Below are 20305 nucleotides of genomic sequence, written 5' to 3' on the forward strand. Positions count from 1 at the left end.
TGCCTTGTCAGCCGCCGATTGTATCTGCTGGAAGAGCAGATAAGTTCAAATGAGTACAGAGCTGGGGAACTGGAGCGCCTTGACTACATTACACTGACCTGGAAAATGTCAGGATAAATTACGGAATGGGTCGGCTAGGGGAAGTTGGTAATTGTCATCATTTTAGGAGTCTTGGAAAAGGAAATGGCAACCCACTCCAGTGTTCTTGGTGGGCTGCCGTCTATGGGGTCGCACAGAGTCGGACACGACTGAAGCGACTTAGCAGTAGCAGTAGAAGTCTTAAAGCTTTGTGGGTATTGAGTGGGTTTTTTGTTTTCTTTGTGCCATTGAGTAGGCACCAATTCGGTGAGGAAGGATGGCTTGTGAGCAGGGTTGGGCGCTGGTGGAAGAATTCAAGGACTACGGTCTTAAAATAAGATGGACAGCCGCACTTGTCAGTTTAAAATATGTTGATGGTCCAGATCGTTGTGGGAAATGATTTCGGAGCAGCCGTTAACCTTTCCCCAAGCTGCATGTCTTTTTTAAAAATTCAGGATAGGAAGCATTTCCTCTGCGGCTTTGCCTCTTGTTGGCAGCCGGAGGCGCGTGTGTGGGGTCGCCCTTGTGCCGCAGCCCCGGCCGCCGGGCTGGCACGAATCCCGCCAGCATCCGGTGCTCCCTTCCGAGCCCGCTGGACGCGCGCGCACGTACCGCCGAAACGCGCGCTCCCGCCCCTCGCGAGCGCGCCCTCCCCTCCGCGCCCCCGCCCTCGCCGCGCTCCCACCGCCAGAGCGCCGCTCAGCTGACCGGCGGGCGCCAGACGGCGAGGCTCCCAGCTCGCGAGCGCAGCTGCGGCGACGCGGGCCTCTCACGGCGACACTCCCCCCGCTCGCCCCTCCCCCGCCGGGCACCGGGAGCGGGACCGACCGGGCACGAGCTCGAGGCCGCTTCCCCGGCGCCGAGCGAGGAGCGAGGCTGCGCTAACGAGCGGCGGCTGTGCGGCCATGGGCTCGCCCGGATCGCCCTAGGGCGGGCGCGCAGAGACTGAAGCCCGAGCGGCAGCCTCAGCAGCGAGTCCTCTCAGGCGACGGCGGCGACAGGAGCAGCGCGGCCGGGATGAGCGGGAGCGGCGCGGCGCCCGGCCCGGCCTCGGGTTCCTCCCCGGCCGCCTGCCGCTTCGCGCACTACTTCGTGCTGTGCGGGATCGACGCGGACAGCGGGCTGGAGCCGGACGAGCTGGCGGGTAAGGCCGGGCTGCGGCAGCGCGGGGTCCCCTCAGGGACGCGGGGGACGCTGCGGGGACGCGCGGGAGGCGGGGTGCCGGCTCCAGACAAAGTCAGCTCCCGGCGGCGCTCGCTCGCTGGCCGGCCAGGCTCTCGGGCAGCGGTTTAATGACATTGTTATTTATTCCGCGTGCAGGGTGCTCTGCTGAGCCCGCGGGCGCCCGCAAGCCGGCCCCCTCGCCCGCAGCTGCCGGCGGAGGCGGCCGGTGAGTCACCGGGCGCGTTAACTCCCGGCCTTGCTGTGCTCCCGCCCCCCACCCTCAGCCCGGACCTCGAAGTTTCAGCCTCTGCACGTGACGCGGCGCCCCGACCCTTCGGGGAGGGGGCGTCGGGGGCCGCGGGGCGGGGGTCCACCCAGGCGGCGGCGGCCCGCGGGGCGGGAGGCTGATTGGACTTCATCCTTGAGTGTTCGCGGTCTGCGCCGCCTCCGGCCTCGGGTTCTGCGCTGACGGTGGAGTCACCTTTTGGAATCCTGTCGATTTGGCAGTATCGCGGGGGCTGGCGAAGATCTTTGAACCTCGGGACTTAGGACGATGCTTTGTTGATACCGCCTATAGGGTTCCGAGTTTAAGGAGTTAGATATTTCCACTCAGTTGGGTGCACCGAGTGTTGTTGCCTGGGTTTTCCCGGAGGGGCATCGTGCGTCCTCTTGACTCATTATTTGATGGCGCAGTGCGGGGCTGAGCTGGGGAGCAGCCGCTGGAAAGGGGGCTGTTAAAGACTGGTGGTGGAGGGGGCAGGGGTGTGTGCGCAGTGTCAGGAGGAGCCTGGGGAGAAACGACTGATTTCATTTTTCACGCCTGTTTCTTTCTGCTTGCCTTCTTGGGTTCTGAATCTCGATTTTTTTTTTTTTTTTAACGTGTGAGACAAGTGACATCTACCGCTTGAACTTTATCTGTGTCAGTGTTAAACACTTAGGTCATAGCCTTTCAGAACAGCTTTTTTGGACATAGCATTCTTGATTGCACCAGTGTGTGTGTGTGTGTGTGTGTGTGTGTCTTTTCCTTTTTTGGCGGGGAGGGGGTGACTGTGAAGAATGTATTAAATAATAAACAGTAGTAAACAGAACTATTCAGCCTTTAGAACAATACCCACCAGCTCACCTCTTGGCTAAATGAATATCTTAAGTCAGTTTCACAGCAAAACATTTTCAACAAAAGCTATGTCTAATTTTACTTAAAAATTTTATTTGAAAAGAGAGATGAGTACCAGGCTATGTAAAATTATATATTCCTGTCGTTTCTTCATGTACGTATTAAGAATGGCTTTGTTAAGGGTTACGGAGTTAGAAAAAAGAAATGTTTGGAGAGATTCCTCTTTGAGGATTGGTGAAGGGGTTATTTTAGATTTCTAGAATCCCTTTCCCCCTAAACATTTCCCTAAACATTTATGACACTGAGTCACTTGGAGACCTTCTGTCAGTGGTTACTGATGACTGGAAAAAGCCTGTATTTTTTTCTTCATCAAGTTTGTATGCCTAGTAAAGCTAAAACAGCACCTGTAAGTGTGACCTGAGTCTCTTTGGGCATAGTGCGAATGGCTTTAACAAAACAGTAAAAAAAAATTTTAATGCATTCATTCAGTAAGTAGTTTTGAAAGCCTTTAGGTGTAGATTGTGTTCTAGGCACTGGGCTCAGCTGTAATCAAAGCAGTCAAAAAAATCACTGCCATCATAGAGCTTACATTGTAGTGTAAAGAAATAATAAACATATGTAGTTTTGTCAGAGGTTATTAAGTGCTGTGAGGAAAAATACATCTGGGAGATGAGAGTAGAGCAGTGCCAACAGAATGATGGAATTTGTAGGGTTGTAATGATTTTAAATAAGATGGTTAGGGAAGGCCTTGCTGATAAGGTAATGTTTGAAAAGAACCCTAAAGGAGGTGAAGAAGCTGGCCATGGGGATTGTCTCAGGGAACAGCATTGTAGGCAGAGGAAACAGCATGTGCAAAGACCTGAGGTGGAAGACTTCCTAGTTTTGTGGTAACAGCAAGGAGGCCAATACTGAGTAAGAAGGAGAGTAGTAGCTGTCATCACTGAGAAGAAGTTAGGGCTTCATAGACTGTTAGACTTATAGATGGGAAACCATATCACTAGGCTTTGAGCAGTGTAATGAGATATGATCTACTTTCTAAAAAGATGGCTATGGCTGCCATGTTGACTGGACTATATCAAGGGCAAGATAGAGGCAGACCAGTTAGGAGGCTCTTTTTCACTCTTTGAGGCAAAAGTTGTTGGCGGTTGAATCAAGTTATGTGGCTAGAAGCTGAGTATATTTTTAAGGTAGAGCCAGCAGGACTTGGTGATGAATTGAGTATGGTATTCATAATAAAAGAAAATGATTAAAAAAAAAGACTCCAAGATTTTCTCTCTAAACAATTACAAGCACCTGTTTACTGAAATTGGAAGTCTGATGGAGAAGCTGGCTGGAGAAGGTTAGTTTAGCTTTGGGCATACTAAGTTTGAGGTTCATATTAGATATTCAGGTAGAAATACCAAGTAGGCAAGACGTCTGTCAGGGCCCCTAACTTTATTTTTAGGTGTAAGTTGAAAGCCTTGAAGTTAAGTGTTGTCACCCAGGGAGTGGATGTAGATAGAAAAGAGAAGAGGCTTGAGGATTGAGTCCTGGGGATATTGCAACATTCTGAGGGAAGAAAGATGAGGTGGAAACGACCAAGGAGTTAAATACGGCTAGTGTGACAAGAGGAAAACAAGAGAATGTAGTATCATGAACCCAACTACCAACTTCTTAACTTTTTCCACAGAGCTACATTTAGGGATCAGGAAACAAGGCTGGTGAGTTAAGCAAATTAGTCACAAGGTTGTTTCTGTTTTGCTGCATTAATTTCAGAGTTAATGATAGTTAGGTTTCTGTTTTACTTTTCTGGAACTAATCTATTTTTATCCTACTGTTTCTTAGCAAGTTGTCACCCCACCTGTAGAAGGTCTTAATTGACTTCTATTAAACATAAACCAGTTGCTTTATAGACTTTTTCTTAACATATACATATTCCTAGAACTTATACTTTGCAGGTGGTGGGTCATTATTATCAACTGAAGGACACGAACCATATGATGAAGTAACAGTTACATAGACTGAGATCTAATGAGAAATGAGATCTTGTAATAAAGTGATCTGGGCTTTACCTTGCTTTTTAGACACTCCTCCAGTAAAGCTTTGCTTTACCAACAATGGAAAAGACTTCTTTCATCTCATATAGGTCTTTTAACAACTGAAAGTAATTTAAATATATATAAATTTAAAATATGGAAGTCCTAGAGATTTTATGGAAGTGTCTCTCTCTATATGTATACTGATACAGCAGTATTGGGCTTCCCAGGTGTTGCTAGTGGTAAAGAACCCACATGCCAATGCAGGAGACATAAGAGATGTGGGTTTGATCCCTGGGTCAGGAAGATCCTCTGGAGGAGGGCATGGCAACAGACTCTAGTATCCTTTCCCGGAGAATCCCATGGACAGAGGACCCTGGTGGGCTACAGTCCATAGGGTCGCAAAAAATCGGACACAACTAAGTGACTTAGCATGCATGCACGCACGGCAGTATTGCCTGTTGTTCTTCTCTGCCATGTCTTAGCTATTGTTTTTCTCCCACTCACGGTGTATTTTCAAGATCTATTTGATCCATAAACAAAAATGTCCCTAAAATGTTAAAGCAGAAATATTTAAATTTCCTTTAATGTTAAAGAGAAGATGTTTCAGACTGACTATTGCATAAAGAAGAAAGGTGTAAATAGAAGTCACTGGAATTAGTTGATGTGAAGGGAAGTAGGTATCATTTTGAAATTTTCCTTTATATCTCTCATTTCCTCTAAGACCAAGCTGTAGGAATTTATGTGGCTTGATATACAGCAACAGATCTTTTAGGCAGTGGAAAAATGAAGGATATAATTAGACCTTTATTCAAGTAACGTAAATATGCAAGGCCCCAAATATTCTTTCCCCCAAGAGGGAAAGAAGCGTCTTTGCCGCTCTCTTTCATAGTACCTTGTACAGAGTGTTTAATAAGTGAATATAAAGTATACAAATGAGTCTGCAGATTGTGTGGGACCAGAATATTCTTAGAGCTTTTCCATGGTAGCTTGGATTCAGGAATGCTGATAGATATGGAAGTCTGATGGGTGAGGTCCTTGCCTTGTTTCAAGATCTTCCTTGGTGCCTCCAGCTGTTTATTTTTAGCCTTGGTATCTTGGCTGTGGTTTAGAGCTTAGAGGCAGTGCAGACCATGTTCTGAATTCAGATATAAAATTTTGTTAAAACTGACAGTATCATGCTGCAGTAGTACTGGAAGGGACCGTAGACATCATTTAGAGTGGAGAAACGAAGACTGAAGAGTTTAAGATCTCAGAGATCCCATTTGATCAGAGCAGTCACCAGACTAAAGCCTGGTGGTTCTTTTTTTTTCGCCCGTGCCATTCAGCTTGTGGGATCTTACTTCCTCAACCAGAACTGAAACCAGGGCTCCAGCAGTGAGAGCAGCAAGTCCTTAACCAGGGAATTCCAAGTTTGGTTGTTGTAATGCACAAAGCTGCATAGTTATTTAAACTCAAAAAAAGATGAGCTTAACGTGAGTTCTGCAAGCATTTCAGGATTACTCTCAATCCAGACTGAATGTCATAGTCAAGGCTGTGCTAAAGTCTTATAAAAACCATGGCCAGGTGTACAGGGATGGATGGGATAGGAGCTTCCCTGATCTGACCACAATTGGTAGTGCCTCAATTGTTAACTTTACTGACATCCTTGGTCCACAGTAGATTATGTTTGGGAGTTTGCAAGGTCTGCCCTGGTAACTGGGGGGCTGGGGAAGGAATAATACAAGGATCAACTTCCGTTCGAATGGGGCCAAAGAAGATTGAAGGTCTAATTGCTGTGGTATAGTGATACTTGATTTTAAAAATCCACTTGGGATAAAATTCTTTGTAGTGAAATTGTCCCAACAGTGAGGGGAACTAAGTCCTAGGGCTCAGGCATCTACTGCACTGGTTCATGCAGGGCATACCAGCATAGGGAGCTCAGAAGAGCAGAGAAGATGAGATGGTTAGGAAAGAGGGCAGGAGTGAGGAACATAAGTGTCTTTGGAGGAGAAATAGTAACAGAAAGGGAGAGAAAGGGGATGAGAAGATAAAAAGGAGGCTGGAGGAGGGCAGGTACATAGTATCCAGTGCTGAGGAGTTGAGACAGACTGTCCTGACATTCCTGAGTATATTCTTTGATTTGCATTTCCACTTCTGGTCACAGACACTCTTGGAGTAATAGAAGTAAATGTCTAGAATACAGTGCATTCTTAGTCATAATTTTTGTTGAACTCCATATGGAAGAAAACATTTTCTTCTATAATTTGTTAGAGAGTAGAGGCAATTCCTACATAAGGTACTTCAGTCAACTGTACTTCAGTTTTAAAAAATAGGTACTTTAGGAAACAAGTGCCGTGTGTCAAAATCCTTAACAGTTTTGATTAGGCTTTGGATTAATTATTCAGTGTTAAATGCTTACAGTGTGCCAGGTTGAGGAGTATATAGGTGACAGTCACTGTTTTGAAACATCTACAATAAAATAGCAATAATAAAATAACTTTCTGCATGCCAAGCACTGGCTAAATGCTTCATAACTGTTACCTCATTTCATCCTGACAACAACCTTAGGAAATGGCACTATTTTCTCTATTTTACAGATGAGGAAGCTGAGGCTAGAGAATTTAAGTACTTTGCCTAGGTTCATATAAGAAGTGAGAAGCCTGAATTAAAAGTCTGACATGATCCATCCATGCTTGTAACCTCTACATTCAACGCCTCCTTCATAATACATACTGTATCACACAGGTTATAAATTCTGCCAGTACCCTACATGGATAACCTTATAATCAAGTATGATTGTTGTTTAACACCTCTGTAGAAAAAAGGTGTTAAGAGGGAGAAAACTAGTCTTTATTACCTTTAACACCCGACCTGAAAAAAAAAAAAAAAAAGACCCGACCTGGCTTGTCTCCTTGCAGGCAGCACTGCATGCATTCTTTTATTCATTTATCAAAACAAAAATAAAAAAAGAAGAGTATATATTTGATACTACACCTGTTCTTATTAATGAATATAAGATATAATGGACGTATAAGGTATTTACTGCACAAATAAAAACACTACTTCCAAAAAATGTTAAGCCTTTTGTTCTTCTTATTGGGTTTTATACCTATCTTTTCTTGGCATAAATTACCTGTCCTTAGATAAGTTTATACTTTTTAAAAGGAATGTTGCTTGCTTATGAAACCTTGGCTGGTGTGGCTGTCAGTACAATTGTTAAAGCTGTATGCACAGTCAGAAGCTCAGAATCCGGTCCTGGGTCTGTTATTTAGGACAGCTCTGGGTCTCAAGTGTTTTTATATGTGTTGAAGGGTTGAATGAGGTACTTGGTTTATGAATTTACCACTCCTCTCCTTATGGGTTGGAAATTGTTTTTGAATGAAAAACTAACTGTATCAGTTTTTTAAAAGAGTAATCCTAAATGACATAGAACGTGAAGACTGAATATACCCCATATTTCACATGAGGATTGAGTAATTATAATCTCAGCCACAAGGAATGGAAAAAAATAAGTTAGTCTGTGCTGTGCAGTTTCTTAGTAAGCATTTTGAAATGTTAGCTCATGCACGCTCAGTTGTTATCTGCATGGACTCTTAGAAATCCAGAGATCTCTGTTTGAAATGACCATGTTAAGTAATCTCTAGAAGTCTGTACTCTAGCAGTGTGAATGATACTGCCAGTTCTCCACAAAATAGCCAGTGGGATCTTAGAATAATTTTTTCCTTTTGCCCACAGAGATGTTACGGGGAGGGAGGTGGGAGGGGGTTCATGTTTGGGAACACATGTAAGAATTAAAGATTTTAAAATTAAAAAAAATAAAATATAAATAAATAAATAAAATTCTTTAGTAACTGTCTTTGTATTCAGATCAAGATTAAGATTCTTTATTGGTATCTTAGTTTATTCAGGCTGCTATAAAAGAATACCATATACTGGGTTGCTTATAAACAAGAGAAATTTATTCCTCACAATCCTAGAGGTTGGAAAGTCAAGATGAAGGTGCTGGTAGATGAAGTGCTGCTGAGGTCCTACTTGCTGGTTCCTAGATGAATGTCTTGTATGAAAGGGGTGAGGGTGTGTCTGAGATCTCTCTTATAAGGATTATGTATGAATTTCATTCATGAGGACTCCACCCTCGTGACCTAAGCAGATCCCAAAGGCCCAAGCTCCAAATACCATCACATGAGGGATTAAATTTCAACATAGGAATTAGGGGGGTTCAGTTCAGTTCAGTTCAGTTGCTCAGTCATGTCCGACTCTTTGCGACCCCATGAATCGCAGCACGCCAGGCTTCCCTGTCCATCACCAACTCACGGAGTTCACTGCGACTCACGTCCATCGAGTCAGTGATGCTATCCAACCATCTCATCCTCTGTCGTCCTCTTCTCCTCCTGCCCCTAATCCCTCCCAGCATCAGAGTCTTTTCCAATGTGTCAACTCTTCGCATCAGGTGGCCAAAGTACTGGAGTTTCAGCTTTAGCATCGTTCCTTCCAAAGAAATCCCAGGGCTGATCTCCTTCAGAATGGACTAGTTGGATCTCCCTGCATTACAAGGAACTCTCAAGAGTCTTCTCCAACACCACAGTTCAAAAGCATCAATTCTTCAGCACTCTGCCTTCTTCACAGTCCAACTCTCACATCCATACATGACCACTGGAAAAACCATAGCCTTGACTAGACAGACCTTAGTTGGCAAAGTAATGTCTCTGCTTTTGAATATACTATCTAGGTTGGTCATAACTTTTCTTCCAAGGAGTAAGCGTCTTTTAATTTCATGGCTGCAATCACCATCTGCTGTGATTTTGGAGCCCCCCCAAAATAAAGTCTGACACTGTTTCCACTGTTTCCCTATCTATTTCCCATGAAGTGATGGGACCGGATGCCATGATCTTCGTTTTCTGAATGTTGAGCTTTAGGCCAACTTTTTCACTCTCCACTTTCACTTTCATCAAGAGGCTTTTGAGTTCCTCTTCACTTTCTGCCATAAGGGTGGTGTCATCTGCATATCTGGGGTTATTGATATTTCTCCCGGCAATCTTGATTCCAACTTGTGTTTCTGGAATTCCAGTCCAGCATTTCTCATGATGTACTCTGCATAGAAGTTAAATAAGCAGGGTGACAATATACAGCCTTGACGTACTCCTTTTCCCATCTGGACCCAGTCTGTTGTTCCATGTCCAGTTCTAACTGTTGCTTCCTGACCTGCATACAGATTTCTAAAGAGGCAGGTCAGGTGGTCTGGTATTCCCATCTCTTTCAGGATTTTCCACAGTTTAATGTGATCCACACAGTCGAAGGCTTTGGCACAGTCAATAAAGCAGAAATAGATGTTTTTCTGGAATTCTCTTGTTTTTTCCATGATCCAGCGGATGTTGGCAATTTGATTTCTGTTTCCTCTGCCTTTTCTAAAACCAGCTTGAACATCAGGAAGTTCATGGTTCATGTATTGCTGAAGCCTAGCTTGGAGAATTTTGAGCATTACTTTACTAGCATGTGAGATGAGTGCAATTGTGTGGTAGTTTGAGCATTCTTTGGCATTGCCTTTCTTTGGAATTGGAATGAGAACTGACCTTTTCCAGTCCTATGGCCACTGCTGAGTTTTCCAAATTTGCTGGCATATTGAGTGCAGCACTTTCACAGCATCATCTTTCAAAATTTGAAACAGCTCAAATGGAATTCCATCACCTTCACTAGCTTTGTTCATAGCGATGCTTTCCAAGGCCCACTTGACTTCACATTCCAAGATGTCTGGCTCTAGATTAGTGATCACATCATCATGATTATCTGGGTCGTGAAGATCTCTTTTGTACAGTTCTTCTGTGTGGGACACAGATATTCAGTCTGTTGACCTGGTTGGCAGAGCCCTTCCTAATCTGCTCTCTGCCTGTCTTTCCAACCTTTTCTGATTGGAACAGTCTTTCCTGTTGCATTGGTTTTCTTAAATGTTCTTAAACATGGCAAGCTTCTCATCTAATGACCTGTTTATCTTTTGTTCTCTCCCTAGAATCTCTTCCCCTAGACCACCATGGTCCGTTATAATTATTAATATAATGTAAGACATGTTTATAGTTTTAAAATCTCAAGCCACATTTAGAAAAGTAAAAAGAAACAGGTGATATTAATTTTAGCAATATATTTTATTTATATATCTAGGAGTTTATTTCAACATATAATCAACATAAAAATTATTCGTGAGATATTTCACATTCTTTTATTCTTACAAAATCTTCAACATCCGGTGTGTATTTTATGCTTACAGCATATCTCAATTGGACTAGCCACATTTCAAGTGTTTGGTAGCCGTGTTTCAAGTGTTCAGTAACCACGTGGGTCAGGTAGCCACCTTTGCACAGTGTAGCCCTGCATCTTTGCAAGATTGGCTTCTTCCTGTTCAGATTTTTGCACAAGTGTTGCCTTCTCAGAGTAGCCTTCCCAGACCATCCTATGTAAAGTTGTGTCCTTCCTCTCTCTCCCTGCCCAACCCTTGCAGTCTCCCTGCTTTATTTCCACATTATTTATTTCCAGGTATATTGTACTTGACATGTCAGTATTTCCCATTCAATTGTCGGCTCCTGGAGGGCAGGACCATGTCTTTCTTGTTTAGTTTTGTATACCCAGTGACTAGATTGTTTGAATAAATGAATGAAATCCCTTAAGATGGGCTTTCCTGATAGCTTAGTTGGTAAAGAATCCACCTGCAATGCAGGAGACCCTGGTTTGATTCCTGGGTCAGGAAGATCCCCTGGAGAAGGGATAGGCTACCCACTCCAGTGTTCTTGGGCTTCCCTTGTGGCTCAGCTGGTAAAGAATCCACCTGTAATACAGGAGACCTGGGTTCGGTCCCTGGGTTGAGAAGATCCCCTGGAGAAGGGAAAGGCTACCCACTCCAGTGTTGTGGCCTAGAGAATTCCATGGACAGTTTAGTCCATGGGGTCGCAAAGAGTCAGACATGACTGAGCAACTTTTGCTTTCACTTTCACCCAGTGGGTAGATTGTTTGAATAAATAAATGAAATCACTTGAGATGGATAAATATAGAACTTTTCTTTTTGTTACCAACAATAAAAGTTAGTATATTTGGTTTATTTGTGGGTTTTTTAACCTCTAAAGTCAACTAGCGTTTTTTGTTGTGTTTTTTTTTAAATAGGAAACTTGAAATTGATAAAAAAGCAAGAGAGTAGAAGAATGGTTAATTTTTTAAAAGGTCTATGTCAGTTTTGTGGAAGGCTATTAAAATTTCTTATGTTTATAATATTTTTAGTCTATTCCTTTCCTCTTGAAATAAGCTATGATAGGTAAATAAAATTAATAAACTTTTTTTAAAACACCAATTTTAAGCAAGCATGCAGATACCAACAAATCTTTGATTTTTTCCTCTAAGCAGACAACATGTCTTATTTATTTCTAAACTAGTGCCAAGTAATGAGCACATAAATGGTGAGTAGTGTTCCTGAAGTTTCAGAAAGTGGCTGTATGAAAGAACACTGATAACTTCAGTTGTGTCTTTAGAGGCATACTTCAGGAAATTGCATTCCATTTCCTTCTTTGTGGACATCCACATCGGTTTTGGGCCTGGTCACCCAGGACAGTTCTCTTTTTCTATAAAGTTTAATCCTTTGTAATTTTTCCCCATTTATATTTTGTCTTTATTGTACCTTGTATAATGTTCTCTTCTGCCTGAGACTTGACTTTTTAAGATTTAATAACCTCTTAGCCAAAGATTCCAGAAATTTTCAGTATGAGGCTACTTTTCAAATAGCTACTTTTCTACACTATTTTTCAAACAGAATGCAACAATAGCTGTTTTATTGTGAGGAGATAAGAACTGAGAGTTCTAGGAATAAAAATGGAAATGTTTTATGTACTGCTGAGATAGCACATCATGAGGCTAGAAAAATATGAAACAGTTGCTTTCCCCTTCATTCCTGCACTTTTCCCAAGAATCCATGATTTTTACTAACTTTATTCTGAATAAAATATTGTAACTATTTTAATTAATGGATTTCTTAAGTTAGTGCCTTTTATTTTCCTTTCATAAATTTTTATACATCACTGGTGTAGAAAGTTAAGTTTGAAATAATGCTTTTTAAAAATAATTTTCAAAGATACATGCTAGCACTATTAAGTCAGAAGTATCTCCAGGAAATCCCCTTTATATAATGAAGCTGTGAAAATAGCTAATGTTTATTGGGCCATGAACTTTGATGATTTATAAATATTATCTTGAATCCCCACAATGACTTGAATGTATTACTGTCATCACTTTATAGGCGAGAAGGCTGAAGTTTGGTGAGTTGCTGCCCAGAGTCACAGAGACAATAAAGGCCAAAGCTGGAGTTGCATCCTGGTGGCCCTCTTCCGCTGTGCCCTGCTGCCCCTCGAAGTCCTCCAGACCGGCTGTCCTCAGCTGCTGGGTGGTGACATATTTCCAGGCCTGGTGGCTGTGGATTGGGTCACAATTAATTATTAATAATAGTTGAGGACTTTCTGGTGGTCCATTGATTAAGAATCAGCCTGCCAATGCAGGGAATACAGATTCGATCCCTAGTCCAGGAAGATTTCACGTGTCATGGATCAACTAAGCCCGTGAGCCGCAACTACTGAGCACGTACTCTAGAGCCAGAGCTTCGCAACAAGAGAAGCCACTGTAGGGAGATGCTCTCGCACGCAACAGAGTAACCCCTGCTTGCTGCAACTAGAGAAAGCCTATGGACAGCAATGAAGACCCAGCGTAGCCAAAAATTAATTAATAAAAAGTAGGTGAAATACTGAGGTTTTAAGTGGTATTTTTAAATAAGTGGAATTAATTCAATATCTGCCCTTTAATGATGTCATTCTCACTTCCATTCCTATGTGCTTTTATTAAGTGGTGGAAGAGAAAGTTGGTGTTACATGCACTATACCAGCAATTGTGAATAGCCCTACACAGGATGGGAAATCTGTCTTGTTAATGCTACCACCAGGCTGGTTATTCATGAGCTGTGAATAGTTTCCACATATTTCTATTCTATTAGGAATACCATTGCAAAAGTAGTCTGTTTGCTTCCCTTCCCTGTAGATTTTTTTTTTTAAATTATTCATAGTTCAAGGACACGTAAGGGAGTATGTTTTTGAATTCTTCATGCTGATCTAGATTGTTTCTTGATACTTTTCTCAATTATGAAATGTGACAGTGTTTTGCTAAAGAGCTTTCTAAACTATAGGATAAAAATATGAGATATAATTATAATTTTAGAGTTGTAGAATTTTTTAAGTTCAACCCTGCTGTGGACTAGTAGGGTGAACCCTTAGATACAGCTTGTAGACCTCTAGGTTTTAAGTATGAAACCCAGTTTAGAGATATTTTAAGTTTTTTTTTTTTTTCCTATATCCCAGAGGCCTTGTGATGTAAATCCATCTGTCTTGCGTAATTTTCTGGTGCTCTGGCCGAAAGAATCCAGGTTTCTGCTATGAAGATCTTGTTTTCTTGTCCTCTTTGTCTCCCTCTTTTCTAGTACAAGATACTCCTACTGTCATTTATTTAACATAGGAAAGTATTCTATAGTTTGAAGATATATCATGTAGAACTGGTGTCTAAATTAAGTTTCGGATAGTCATCATGGCACAAGTTTGCTCACAGGCTAGGTTTTTGTACTTTTTTCCCCCAATCCCTTCTTCAGAGATCACCCTTATTTTCACTTTAGTCCTCATGAACCTGCTCTTTTGGTTCTTTTTTCTGTAATAATGGGGAGAAGATTTTTTTTTGGCAAAATTTTTTATTGTCATTAAAATCTCATAGTGAAGAAATTCTGAGGTCTTATTGAATCCTCCAGTTACCTTCACCCTTAGCAGAACAAGGAGTGTTTATTCTTATTTTCTTTTTGGCTGCACTTTGTGGCTTGTGGGATCTTTATTCCCTGACCAGGGATGGAACTCCAGCCCAGCAGTGAGAGCACCAGGTCCTAACCACTGGACTGCCAGGGGATTCCCAGGAGGAATTCTTATTTCCCACAGCTATTCAGGTTTCATACTTTCTGTTTCTAGTATCCTTTCCATTTCCCTCCTTTTTCTTCCCTCATAGTCCTTTGGGAAAACAGGGACAGTCTGCTAGATCAACAATATTCTTTCTGTATATTAAAATTATATATATTTTTTCTCCCAGGACTAAAATAACAGAGATCGTTTCCCTATAGGCAGATGAAACATGATTGTCATAATCATCTCATAATCTCATACAATTCCCAGACATGGAAGTCCTCCCTGTTATAAGACTCAACACCAACATATCAACTGGAATTCCATGAGAATAAGGTATTGACTTTAATAAGAGTAGTTTGGGCAGTAGGAATTTAGGACTGTAGTTGAGTTTGATCCCTGGGTTGGGAAGATCCCCTGGAGAAGGAAACGGCAACCCACTCCAGGATTCTTGCCTGGGAAACCCCGTGGACAGGGCAGCGGGTGATAGTCCATGAGGTTGCAAAAGAGTCGTGTCGACTGAGTGACTGAAAACAACAACACATGTTTGAAGTTTCTGGGTGATGCACTTCTAACACCACGTTTTGTTTTACTTTCTTGGTTAATTTTCTTCACTTTAAGTTTAACCCTAACTTTTAAGGAAATTTAAATGGCTGGGGTAACGAGATAATAAATTGTTTAAAAATATTTCCCCATCTATGTCAAGTATGTTCTTTTTCTTAAGAAATAAACTTTTGTCCAGATTTTAAAATATTCTGGCTCAGCTCCACGGAAATGAGCTTTGGTACTTGACTGTTCGCTTTGTGCCATTGTTCATTAGAACAATGACTGTGATTTCACAGTTTATTAAAACAAAAGCATTGGTACCACTGAGGTGATTTGATTATGCCAGAATTGGTTATTTTGTTTAGTTGTTCTCACTCCTGTCTGGCAGTGCTTATTTTTCCATTGGCAGCCCTGTTGTAATTCTGTTTTAAATAAATACCTGAAAGCTGTGTGGGCTCGAATATAAAATCTTGCGTATTCCTCACAGTGAAGGGTTGAGAGGCCTCATTTACTGTGAAGCACTAGTAAGCCGTCTTGTCCCTGGTGGAAGGAGCCACTAGGGAGAGAGGTAAAGTATGTGTGTATAGAGGGTGGAAGGTGATGGAAAACAAAAAGTTAAAACCGTTCTTATTATTCCAAAATCTTATTTTCCTGATCTTGCTGACCTGGTACTGTTACCCTGTCTTCTGTGTGGAACACAGTTTTGTGGTTAGAGTGTGATGAATGGTACAGAGATATCCAGACAGATGCCCTAGATCCTGGAGTCCCCACAGTGATTGTGTGAGAGAAGTCATTAGAGTCTCCTGTACAAATGTCACACCTGCTGAAAGTCTAACAGGATCGTATTCACTCTTCCCTGGAATGAAATCTCCTGTAACAGAAATAAAAATGTGGCCATAAGGTCAAGACGTAGACATATTTTGTTGAATCATTAGGGAGTAGAAGCCTTGCTGTGAAATGTCTGTTGACATGTATGCATATTTAGTATTTATTTCTGTGCCCCAGTGAACCAACCCTGTTGAATAGATCAGGTGACAGCTTTTATCTGAAAGTCAGTCTTTGAGGGGCAGCTGAAGCGTGGGTGTGTGAGTGTGAGGGATTGGTGTTTTTTTCAATGTCGGGGAAAGAAGTAACTTCTTAAATTCCTTGCTCTTAGAAATAAGGAATACTTTCATAAAATTCAGATTTGCTCTGGGACTTACAGGAAATGGTTGTATTATTTTAGTGTGTGTGACTGAATAGTTTTTTAATGTCTTTTGAAATAATGAGATATAGGCTCCTCTCAAGTGTGGGAACTGTTTTGCACCCTGTTCCCCTGTTTGCTGACCTCTGCCTTTTGACCCTGCTGCTTTGTGACGAGATTATGGGCCTTTGAGCTTTTCACCAGTCCACCCAGACTTAGTTTCGTTGTACAGAAACAAAAAGCTTTAAAGCTTCCTTAAAAGGTGTTTTTAGAATTGAGGCGAACATTCAGATTTAATTGTGGGCATGAGCTTTTGTAAATATTTTTTCCTTGAAATGTTTGTTTTTTTCTGTCCAAAGTATTACATGTTTTCTAATAGGAACTTTAAAGTTTTGTGGATATGTATATGACTAAATATGGGTTTTTTTTTCCCCTTAGGAGTAAAGTGTCACAAAGTAACAGTGTGTATTTAGGGAGAGACTTAAAATTCAAGTTTTCTAACTTAAGGGAACCAAGGGAGACCCAGCTGTTTGCTCTCCATTGTTGTCTTTTTAGGCACGAGAAATTAAAAATCTGTATTCAGAGAGTGTTATACAAGAGCAACAAATCAAATATTTCCAGAGAGAATCAGTGCTTTTTCACCTGCTTATCTTACAGTAAATACTTTTTAGACACCTTGCCAGATGCCCAAAATAGAGAAGGAAGAAAATCAGGAACAGACAAAAAGAGATAAACTCATTTAGTTTTGCTACTTGTTTGTAGTTAATGTGATAGTTTTCCTTTTGTTTTTGGAAAGAGGGTAAATTTAGTGTCAAAAATAAAGGTTTGTTGATTGTCTGTGTATATTATTATTGTTTTATATACTGTCTTCAAGATTATTCAGAAAACTGTGCATTTGCTCTGTTTCAAACATTGTTGTAAGGCTTTCTGAAGAATGTCTATTTACACGCTGTCCAAAAGATAATAATGAAGCTTTTGGATTTTTGTTTACATGGCACTTTCCTGCTACTGAATATCCTACCAGAAGTGAGGATAAGCAAAACAATTGACTTGAGATAATGAAAGAGAAAAGTGCTTTTTTTTTAAAAAAAAAATGTGGCTTTTAAATTATAAAAATAATGTATGTTCAATTTAAAAACTGAAGTAGGTAGAGGATTATATTAAAGAAAACAAGCATTTATTATCCCAGAGGGGTGGAATTTAAAATAAGAATAGAAGTTCTGATTTCGGATCACTAGGTAGAAGCCACAGTGATCGTTTTACTAAGGTGTTGTGGTTAAATGAACTGAGAAACACAGTAGGATTTTCTTTTGTCCAAGTCATTGCCATTGATTTAGTAAGACAGTTGTGATGACCTCTGTGAACTGTTAGTTGAAGGAGTGAATGAATAAATAATATGGAGTTGTCTACCTCAGGTGTTTACTTTGAAGGATAAAAATTAAATGCTTAGTACTTACAACAGAATTTTTAAAAAACCAAAATCCTCTATAAGGTCAGTAATTACAATGAAATAGGAAAAGAAATAGTGGCTTTGAATCTTAAGAGTTTGACATTAATATATATGTTTTCATTATGGAAAAAGAGAAAAGCATTGGTGACAAATAAGATAGGAAGAGGAAGGAGAAACTGGTAAGCAAAAGAGGCGGCTCGGTGACAAATGAGATAAACTCTTGATCTCCATCTTACTGGGAATCCAGTTTGTTTATAGTCACATAGCGGAATGGAAATATGTTTAGATGGCATAAGAAACCTCTGGTGGAAAAGCTGCTTGTCTCCCCTCAGGTTGCTGAGCCAACACTTGCCCCTCACAGCTCCCGGCCTGCCTCCCACGTAGGGACTGTGTAAACATTTCAGGAGCAGCCCTGGCAGTGGCTGCAGAGGATGCAGAGAGGGCTTGCTGTTTCCTTTTTCATGTAGCAGAATAAGGAGAGCAGGGGCAGTCTTTTGATTGTCTTGCAGTGTTTTGGCTGTTAGTTCTTTTAGATCCTTTCTGTTAATTACTTTCCTCCTAAAAGATACTTGGTCAAATGTTTAAAGTCATATGTTTAACTAACCAACTAGAGACCTTAACATACCAAAGAGGGGATGTTTGTCATCCTAACTGAAAAAAACTTTACAAGAACAGATGTGCTTCTCTCATTTTCTTTAAACCTGTCTGTTTCCTGCCATGAATGTGAGTTTTGTCAATAATGACTATGCATTCTAAAAATTGTATGAGTAAATGAGGTAAAACTCTTCCTCCAAAAGAAATTTTTTTAAGGGGGAGAGAGACAGATAAGGAGGGCTGGAGGGGGAGAGGGAGAGAGGACTTTAGTTCTTATCTGGAGAGGTATTATTTGCATTTTTGTTTTGGTTCAGTTATTTTAATTTTTTTAGGATGGGCTGAATTGAGGTGAATTTTAGTTGTTCTAAGATCTATGTCTAGCAGTGATTCTTGAAAATTTTTTCTGAGAATATTAACACATTCACAAAAGAAAGTAGAGAGGCAAACCATGGGGAAGAGAGGGTTTATTTATGCCCAGATCTCTGCCCCCACTTCTTGTTTCTATAACTGGATATGTACCTTACACACTTAGAAAGAGATATATAGACTAGCTGCCTTTAAGCATTTCATGCAGTGGAGATGAGTCTAGCTTTTAGAAGTTTTTTTCTGTCAGTTAGAATACTTGTGACTATAGGTCAAAGAGGACCTAAGGAATGAAGGGATTTGGCTGGTTCACACAGCAGTTTTCTTCTGGTGGAGGTGATCAGGTATAGTTCAAACAAAGCGCTTGCCCCAGTTCACTGCAGTTCTGTATGCCGCTTCTGTCCCCAGTGTTGACTTCCTCTTCAGTTTGGCTTCCTTCATGGTATTAAAATGGCTTCACATTTGTACTTTACATCTTCCCTAGAGGAGATTTAACTTTTCCTCCTCCACTCCCCACTCATGTCTGAAATAAGAATCTGGGTCTTTGCTATGACTGGTCCACTTTAGGTTACACTGCCTAGAGGGCATCCTTGAACCATTAGTGTGGCCAAGGAAAATGGGGTTAAGCTGACTGTTTAGAGACCAGTTTGGGATGAAAGTACAGGACTTCTTCACAATGGAAGAGTGGAAGATTGGCTGCTGGAGTGCAGCCTCTTTGAATGCTAGACTTTGAAGGCAGAACGTGCTTCTGGGCTGAGTTCTAGGAATATCACTCTGGATGAGGGGTTAGAATAGAATTAAACTGGGGAGAAACTAGAAAAGGGGAACCAATTCGATTGTTTTACAAAACAAACTAGAGAGGAAGGGCCTGAATTAGGGTAGTGGCGATGGGAATAAAGAAGCAAGGATGGATGTAGGAAATAGAATAGATATAGGAAGAATTGAACTTGACAGCTTTAGTGTATGTAAGGTTAAAGGGGAGGTGAGATGCACATGACTAGACTTTGCACCCAGGCAACAGGGCTATAAGAGTGTCATTCATAGCAGGAACACAGGAGGAAATAAGTTTGAAAGGATGGAGGTGAGTTTAGTTTTGAATTGGTGGTAGTGATGGTTCTGGTATGATGTTATTTTTCTTTACATTGGGGTGGACTAAAACCACATTCTCCACATCTTATTATAATAGTAGTGATTAACTGTTAAAGGATGTGTGTGTGTGTGTGTGTGTGTGTGTGTGTGTGTGTAAGTATTGGAACTAGAACTTGAATTCAGGGCTTCAGACCCAGAATTCCATAGTCTTTATATTATGTCACACTTACACTGTTTATAGACATAACTCATGCATTCTTTCTTCTCCTTTTCTCTCCCTCCTCCCTCTTTTCTTTTCTTCCTTGGAGCCAAGAATATATGTGTGTTCATTTAAATCTCTGTTTTTAAACATGAAGTATAAAAAATACCATAGGGACTTACCAGGTGCTCCAGTGGTTAAGACTCCGAGCTTTCATTGCAGGGGGTGGGGACTGGATCCTTGGTCCGGAAACTAAGATCCCACATGCTGTGCAGTGCAGCCAAAACAAAGCAAAACTATTATTAAGGACAATATGGAAACTGCCCAGGACACAAGTAGAGAGACCTATTTTTTGAGTTAGGATAATTCATTGGGCATTAATTAGTAAATAATTTACCTTTCTCCCCAGTGCTTCAGTTTGTAGTTAAATGCATAGTGTTTGTGGCAGGCTTTAGTAGAGCATTTAGAATGCATCTGTATTCTTCAGCTGTGAGGCAGTGAGCCATATGCTGCATAAACTCTCTGGAGTTTGTACAGCAAACAACTCCCTCACCAGTTTGTAAGTACTTGTACAG

The 20305-nt window shown here is 41.3% G+C and overlaps 1 protein-coding gene across 1 annotated transcript in view; it reads left to right on the forward strand.

The window, feature by feature from the left end:
• Window positions 1-1095: 1095 nt before the first annotated feature.
• Window positions 1096-20305, forward strand: part of DENND5B (DENN domain containing 5B) — a 218866-nt gene continuing 199656 nt past the window's right edge. The window contains exon 1 of the mRNA XM_052639898.1: window positions 1096-1222. Within this exon, the coding sequence (XP_052495858.1) occupies window positions 1096-1222 (127 nt within the window). The remainder of the gene's footprint in view (window positions 1223-20305) is intronic.

The sequence above is a fragment of the Budorcas taxicolor genome, chromosome 5 (genome assembly GCF_023091745.1).
Source record: "Budorcas taxicolor isolate Tak-1 chromosome 5, Takin1.1, whole genome shotgun sequence".
In the NCBI taxonomy this organism is placed as follows: domain Eukaryota; kingdom Metazoa; phylum Chordata; class Mammalia; order Artiodactyla; family Bovidae; genus Budorcas; species Budorcas taxicolor.